Genomic DNA, 8389 nt, shown 5'->3' on the forward strand with positions numbered 1-8389 from the left:
CCTTTTTGGGACTTTACAGATAGCAAACATTCTCAACAGATCGTGTCCTCATCTCTTCGCTGCTGATTTCTCCCCTCCCAAAGTACTGCTTCAGGGGTTTTGTATACCAAGTAATACAAAACCAACAACAAAGCTGTATGATCCTTTCCCTCCTCAAAACATTGTGCTTGTTTTATCCTACAACAACTGCTACTAGTTGTCTAGTAACTGCTATCCCTTTCAACATCTAAAAAAAATAATTTTTTTTATGTTTTGGTAATGATGGCATCAACTAGAAACACAATATTAAATTATCTCAAGCATAATAGGGTTGGAAGATAACTGGCATTTTCAATTAATACCCAGTGAAGACAAAAAAAATGTTTTTGGCACAAAGCACTGGCATTTAATGATCATTTTGCTGAACTTCCAAAGAAAGGAATGTTACCTTAATATAATCCTTAAAATACTTAAAATTTCGTAATGATAATATCATGAGAAAGATGTAAACTGTTCTATTTGAAGAGCTGAAAAGCTGTTTTAATTAAGAAGTACACAAGGGGAATTCATGAATTGTTGTTTGATAGCTTCAACGTACCTGTCTCAGAAATAAAATCCGGTTCAACTAAAATTACTGTCTTGGCACACATACTGATGGGAAAAATCTGAGCAAAGGTTTCAGTTAGTTGCTATAAATGCTTGCTTTTGCCACCTGGCATGTTCATTTAGGGACCAGTCTACCTTCAGCCCTGCAAAATCAGGTTCTCAATATTAAACACATTTTGTTTTTCTAATTTATAAAAGGATGCTACCTTGCTCCAACTATCTGTAATGTGATTTAGAAATAATTAAGAATGAAGATGTATTTTTACAGTGATGGAGATGTTCTTACATATGCTTACATTATCTCTGGACTTCCTGATGCCAGTCAACCATGCACATTCCAAACAGTTTGTAAGTATTCTAGAACTGCCCATCATGATGAAGCTTGCAGGCACCGAAATTTATTTGTATCAAGTATTTGCTCAGATTAGCTTCTAAAGAAATGGATTACCTCATTTAGTCTTAGAAACCTTAGTACACAATCAGATTCTAAAGGCATAACCAGGACTTGTTCATTGCATCAGTTTTCTCTAGAGTAAATTGGGAATCCTGAGTAGCAAACTACCAAAGCAAAATGAACAAGAATTAAGTACATTCACGTCAAAATATTATTCCTCAGACTAAGACAGCCTCCTCTTTTTGTACCGACTCAAGTCAGATTAGTTTTACACTATTTCTTCTTGGTAATAATTTTGAAATAGATGGGAAAGAAAAAAAAAAATTACCAGGTTGCCAAGCAGAGGGATTCCATGTTTTTTTTATAAAATCTGTTCACAGAAGCCAACCCAAGGTTGTATAGTAAAGGTATAGTAAAAATGTCTGACAAAGGCAAGCAGACAGCTTGGAGGAAGAAAGCTGTAGAAAAACAAGCAATCACTATCAGATATGCCCTCATGATTTAGGATATAAGGACTCTTCTAGCACACATAACCCAGGAAACAAAACCAAGAGCCATTACTGCGAATTAACAGTGCTGAGGCACAGCAGCAGTTTTTCCATGTCTATTTGCAGTGCAGTATGCAGCTGCACAGGCTGAGATGCCTTGATCATGCCCTCCAGTACTCACATGGGTTCAGGTACAGTCATGCTCACTGATTAACTCAGCTCTGTCTCAGCTCTTATGGTTTTCATCAGTCTTCCATTCACCACAGATAAATCTGGTTATCAACAGTAAATAAAAACAATGCATAAAACCCGCATTTAAAATGGAAGAGTAAAAGGCTTCTAGTAATTACAACCCAGTGAGAGCTACAGCAGAAAACTGACAAACCAACACTCAAAGCCATTAGTGTGCTGAGAAAAAAAAAGTCCTATTCACTCTAGGTGCTCAGTCTTGCCTCTTCAAGCCAATACTAAACCCTAAAATGTTTATTTCAGATTACATTATGCAGCCTGCTGGTTTGGATTAACACGAACAGATCTACTAAGGACTTTGGTAAGATGTACTCTACCATCACTGGACTTATATGGATGTATTTTCTTTCTCCACATCTTTCTGACTTGTGCCAATTCATCTCCATTTCATCACAGACAGGTTTCTTACTTCTATGCCGCTACTCAGAAATTATAAATTGTATTTTACCACATCCATGAATATCAGCCTGCCCAGTGCCATTGAAAAAATTAATGGTGCTGACACATCTAGAACTTTCCTATTCTTAGAGAGATTAATTTGTGCTTCCTGTAGAAATGTAAGGAAACAAAAGGTCCCAAGATATGCCTTGCTGCTACAACAAACGCCAGAAAGCGCTTCATCTGTGTGGAAGTTTCTGGTTCAATACAGCGCTTCTGTCCACACACCCGACTAAGTGAAAATGTAAAACTGGGCTGTTTCATACTAGATTGTAGCTGAATACATTTAGAAACTCATTCTTTTTTGGCATAACTGGGAACACAGATCCCACAGAAGGATTGTCACACATTTCAGACCACTATCCAGCATGGTCTGAAATTAGAAAGAAAGAAAAAAAGTGGTTCATAGACAACCCACATGTGATAACGACCAATGTAAACTTTTCCAGGTGCTTAAATGAAAATAAAGGCTTATGACAGCATGTCTATCAAAAGCGTAATCTTACTTCACTGAAATCTATCATAATCTTGTTTGGCTTGAGATCTCCCTACTTCCAATCAGGAGTCAATGTATTGCCAGTCTATCATCTTTACATCATTTCTTAAAACTGCTGTGCATTATGGCCTCCAAATGCACCTCTCCACACTATGCAAGCCCTAGAAAGAGCAGCTGTTCTGTCTGATGGCTTATCACAGAGAACTGATTCTGCCTGCCCAACATAACCCTCTCCACACCTGGCTATTATAATGATGCAGGCTGGAAGAAAATCTGCTTGAGATGGCCTCACTGGGCCTTCAGCAGGATCACCTGAGCTTACCCCCACAGTTCACAGTTTGATGCTTGTGTGTGTTCATAAGTGGCATTATGTTCCCCGTGCTTAGAGATTTTACACTGAAGTTTTATTCACAATCATCATTTAAGTATTTATTAATAAATTATTATATCTTCTATTAAGCTACCAGGAAAAGAATACATTAGTCCTCTTAGCCATTATATTTATTTTGGTTTGGTTTTGTTAAAAAAATACCTGCTTCTCTCAGCAACAAATTCTTTTTCTTTAAGAGTTTTTAATGGGGTCTTTCTTTAGGAACCTATAATGCCTGCAATGTGATCCACTCAGCAAAAGGTCTCAGTACTATGGAGTAATCCAAGCTCCATTCAAAGTCTGCAACCACTGTCAAGAGGGAAACCCTAATGCATTGTGCGTGCATTGGGAGGTGGGGGAAGACATTAAAACGAAAAAAAATAAAGAGCCAAAAGCAAAAAAGAAAAGCAACTAGAGACAGATATTCAAAGGTAAGAATGAAAATTGATGTTTAAGACGAAAAACAGCTAGCCATTTCCCCATGTATTTCTCAAGAAGAACCAAGATTTCAAAATATATTGTACTCCCCTTTATGAGCACACCACTCCTATGCATTGGTATAGGCACACTGAAGAAAAAGAAATCACTTGCTTCAACCTAGCAAACAGATGGCTGAAGACAGATATAATGGTTCTGTAACACCAAAAGAGGCATGGGGATGAATGAATAAGCATGACAGTCTGCTGTCTCCTTCAAAACAAATATTAAGAGGTTTTAAATAAGAGGAATAGGTCAACTGAAAACCAATGATATGGTTTTTGATGCAGAACACTGGTAAGCTGACCATCTCCTGCCAGCCACAAAATGCTGTGGATGGCAGAAGGATGCTGGGTAAATGCATGGAAGAGAAATCCACTGAAAGCTGCTGAAAACTCAAACCCCCATGCGGCTCAAGAAGCTCAGAAGCCGTTGGAAGCTGAGAGTACAGGCTACAGAAAGAAGTCATGTTTCTGCCATTCTTGCATCATTTCTTAAGATCTCTTTTTTTGAGGACAAAAAATGCTGGATGGATAGCAATCCAGCCTAACCACCTCTTTTCCTATCATGTAAAAGACTACAGGAACTGCTAAATTTGCCAGACAAGAAGATTTACTTTCACTTTACATTGAACAGAACTACACACTTCAAATTACACTTTCTGAAATATATTTGCAATATCTGGACATACATGGTTACATCCATATTCAAGAAAGTATCTTAATACCATAAACAAGTTATGCTTCTTACATATAGTGATTATGTCCCACCTAGTTCAGAACAAAGTTTTTAGTTTCTCTACTGCAACCGCTAGTTTCAGAAAAGGCTTGGTATTCCCTCAAGACCCATGAGTACTGCCACAAATGAGTGCTTTTGAAAAGTCCCTTCTTTGAAAGCATACTGCTTCTTCAACAGATTTGCCGTCTTTTTGTGATTAATACTATTAATTATGATTAATAGTATTGCCCCACCTGAGTTTTTCCATGATGGTTTTGCAGTAAAGCAAGCAAATAAAAGTACCTTTTAAAGGAGAAGCTGACTATGGTGCAACACAAACCAGCAGATGAATACAGACTGCAGTCAAACTTAATTTTGGCCTTTCAAGTTATTAACATTACAATTGCTTAAAATTTTAAACTTGGACTCAAACATTGGAAGTAATGGACAAATCTGCCACTCAAAATAAACCAATAGCCTCATTTGCTTCATGGCTAATAGGGACATGGGATTTCATTCTAATTTCTCCATCAAATCTAAGTCTTACATTAGCCAAAAACTTTCCTTTGAGATAGCTATGAAAAATGCTTTCATCTAAGTAACTCAAGGGTTGGAGAAATCTAGAACCAAGCCTCTCTGAGCTGGTCATCCATGGGGTTTCCCCACCATGACTCAACAGTGTTGGCCAAGCTGTTCACAGGAATGCAGCCATTACCTAAGGACACCACCCTCAGTTAAAAATTCCATCTCATCTTTGATAGTAAGGTATACAAATCCAGTTTCCAGATGCAGCAGCACCTTATGATTTGCCTACTAGGTTCTATCATTTACTTTCTTGTATCTTTTACTAAAATCACACCAAGAATCTGCTATTTCTTGTTCAGAAACCTATAAAATTATCCTTGACCACAAACTATAAGTATTATTTGTGTATTATGCTTTATGTTCAAACAGCCAACCTGTCCAAGAAAAGAATTATTTCAATTGTGTACGACACAATAATCTGCTGTGCACTGCTGCATATAGCTGGAGAAGATGTGTTGTACAATCATTAGTAAGAAAAAATACTAACAGAGTGATAACGTCAGTGTTTTGGTTTCTAGCAGGTTTTTTGTTAGTTCTGTTTTTCCAATCAAACTGAATCGTTCTTATGCTCCTATTTTCCTGATAAAAACACTGAATGAATATAAAGACACCTGCAGTGTTTTCAGTGAAACCTAAGCAACATTGCAAAGCATGGGACATCCCAAAAGCAGAGGAGAATGTGAGAACAGTAAACATTCTAACATTTAAATCGCATAAAGGTGGAGCATTATCCTGAAGAAAAGCAAATTGCAATAGAAAGTACTTCACAGTCTTTCAAGCCATCAGCAGCACACAAGAAACACTGCAGTAGAGTACTTTTTAAAAGGCAATACTTGTTTCTTACGAATTTACACTGCAAAATCCAAAGTCCAACCGGTATCAGTTTAGACTTGCACCAGTCCTCCACAGTTCTCTATACAAGGGGCAAAGGCAACGGCAAGCCAGACAGACAGCACTGAGGGGGAGTCAATATTTTGGGGTTTCAGTTTCTAAAAAAATCAGTTTTGTCTTAAAATGATTTTGCAATTCCACATTTGGAACAGTCCATTTAAACCCAGTTCCTGATCCACAGTTTTGTTCAGTCTTCCTAAACACTTAGGAAGGAAACACTTCCTAAACACTTCCTAAACACCAGTTTGAAGCCTGGTTGGTTATTTAGTGATGTACCTTACGCAAGCTGCCAAGTCTCGACCCATCCGCAGCAGAGATGTGGCAGAGCCTCCGGCCCGGCAGCGTCAGCACCAGCACACGGTACCGCCAGCCCACCGGCTCACTGCACCCTTACAGCCAAGAGCAGCTGCTGCTGCACTGGGAGCTTTGACACCCAAGAGCTTCTGCACCGAGCTGCTGGTGCCCAAACAGCCGCCACAGAAACAACTCTCCTAGACTGAGGCTGCTTCACCTTAGTTCACCATTTCGTACCGGATGGTTTCAGGTTCTGTGTTGTCTTCCAGCTGCTGCTGTGGGCTGAAGCTCCCCCCCCGGCCCCGCCAGCACCAGACCAGCAGGACGCTGTCGTAGCGGTGTGTTCGGTATCTGCGCGGAGCAGCGACAGGTAGAAAGGCTTAAAGCTGTCACCTTCACCTGCTGGCCGACACCGCCGCCAAGCTGAGCTACCACCGGTGAAGGAGCACTCGTTGCGAGCGTCAGGTGGCTGGTGTAGGGCCCGACGCCCCTGAAGGGGCGCCCCGAGGAGACGCCCGGTGGGCAGGACCAGGCAGGCCGGGGCGCCCCGCCACGGGAGGCCCCCGCCCGGTGCCGGAGCCGCCGTGCCGCCCGGCCACGGGGCCGGCCACGCGTCACGGTAAGGCGTGCAAGCACCGTCTCCTGAGCTTGCGGTTACCTGTCACTCACCCTGCCTTAACGGCGTCACCGCACCTGCCACCACGGCCGCCTCACAGTGCCTGCGCACGTCTGGGTAGCACTTGGTTTCCCTCGAAAGAAAAGCACCCGGGCAGCGACCCCGCTCGCAGAGGGCTGCGAGAGCCTGCCAGCCCAACCCCGCCGCACGGAAGGGCCGGCTGAGCCTTCCGAGGAACCGCTGCCAGCATGGGCAGGGCCGCTTCAAGCCAGCAGACCCCCCCCGGGACGAGGTGCCTCCCCGCTGCGGGGCGGGCGCCGGGCCGAGGCGGGCGGCGGCAGCCACCACTCACCCGACAGCGGCAGCTCCCGGCGGGCGTCCCGCCCGGCCCGGCGCAGCTGCCGCTCCATCTCCGCGATGATGCGCTGCGACTCCTTCTCCTCAGCGCAGAGGCGGCGGCAGCCGTCCTTGGCCACCGGTGCCCCCGGCTTCCGACGCCGGAGAGGAGCGAAGGGGAGCCGTCCGCAGCAGCACCACGCCGCGGCGAGGGGCTGCCTCCTCCCCCCCGCCGCCGGCCGGGACGAGCAGGTGCCGCCTCCTCCCGCCGGTTAACGACGGCAGGCGCGGCCGGGCCGCGGCCCCAGCGGGGCGGGAACGATCCCCCTCCCGCAACGCCGGAAGCTTTGCGCGGGCGGAGGGGGACAGCCTGCAGGCAACGGCGCTCCGTAGGCCTTGGGCGGGGCGGGGGGGGGAGCAAGGGAGCCGGTTACTTAGAACCAAAGCAAAATGCCCTCATACACACACAAAAGGCCCATAATAATAAAACCAAAACAAAACAAAAAAACCCAAACTGAAACCAACAGAAACCCCACAACCACCAAAAAGCAAAACTTCATGCACCCGCTGGCGAAAGCCAGGAGGCCGGGGGGGAAGGGGAGGCTGGCGGCCACCGCGGGGCTTCGGCTGCCTGCGGGGCGCGCCGCCTTGTGCGGCGGGCGGGGGGCTGCCGGGGGGCGGGGGGCTGCCGGGGGGCGGGGGGCTGCCGGAAGGGCAGCGGGCGGGCGGGCAGCGCACCTGCGCCCTGCTCTTGCCCGCCCCCGAGGCCGCCGGAGGGCAGAGGGGCGACCTGAGTAGTTGGTATTGTAAAACCCCGTACCAGGGGCTTGCTTTCCCCCTCTAACGTCTTTGCCTTTCAACACCGATGGGAGCTGTGAAAGGCCGGGAACGCGCCTGCCTGTGGTGTCAGCTGGTCGTCATTTTGCAGGTTTTTTGGAATTAGCGGTATTTCACTTCTTGGTTACATAGCTGGATCTAGCATTTAACTTACTGGGTTTGTGTTTTGTAAGGAATGCGATCTTGGAAGATCGTTCACGTCTAAGCCATGCATGTAGTAGGAAGACGAACACCTCAGAGCAGCAGGGAGGCATTAACACAAGGCTGTTTCAGGTGCCCTGTCGATGTCCTGGGAGCCTACCCTGTCTCATGGTAAGGCAATGGTCGCTTTGCTTCTGCCTACAGGTAGTTCAAGGTCTGCAGCAGTACGGGTACGTAGCATTTAGCAGTGTTATTACAAAAGGCATGTTTGCTACTCCTTGATATAGAAAAGACTTACTATGGAACAATTACTACCATCTCCTTTGAGGACATGGAACTTCAAGCAGACTGCTTGATTACAGTAGTGCTGAAGATCTACATAGTCACTTGTGCTGTAATGATGGGTATAACTCTATGCTGAGGGTGGTCGAGGTGAGAACTCCTTCAAGCTAGAGAACCCATGGCTTCAGGACTC

General features: G+C 45.1%; 1 protein-coding gene across 1 annotated transcript in view; it reads right to left on the reverse strand.

Moving 5' to 3' along the window:
- LOC102049340 (guanine nucleotide-binding protein subunit alpha-14) overlaps positions 1-8027 on the reverse strand; it is an 87519-nt gene extending 79492 nt beyond the window's left edge. Inside the window, 2 exon segments of the mRNA XM_055699369.1 lie at positions 6958-7198; positions 7928-8027. Coding sequence (XP_055555344.1) covers positions 6958-7198; positions 7928-8027 — 341 coding nt within the window.
- Positions 8028-8389: the final 362 nt, after the last annotated feature.

Source organism: Falco cherrug, chromosome Z, assembly GCF_023634085.1.
Source record: "Falco cherrug isolate bFalChe1 chromosome Z, bFalChe1.pri, whole genome shotgun sequence".
Classification (NCBI taxonomy): domain Eukaryota; kingdom Metazoa; phylum Chordata; class Aves; order Falconiformes; family Falconidae; genus Falco; species Falco cherrug.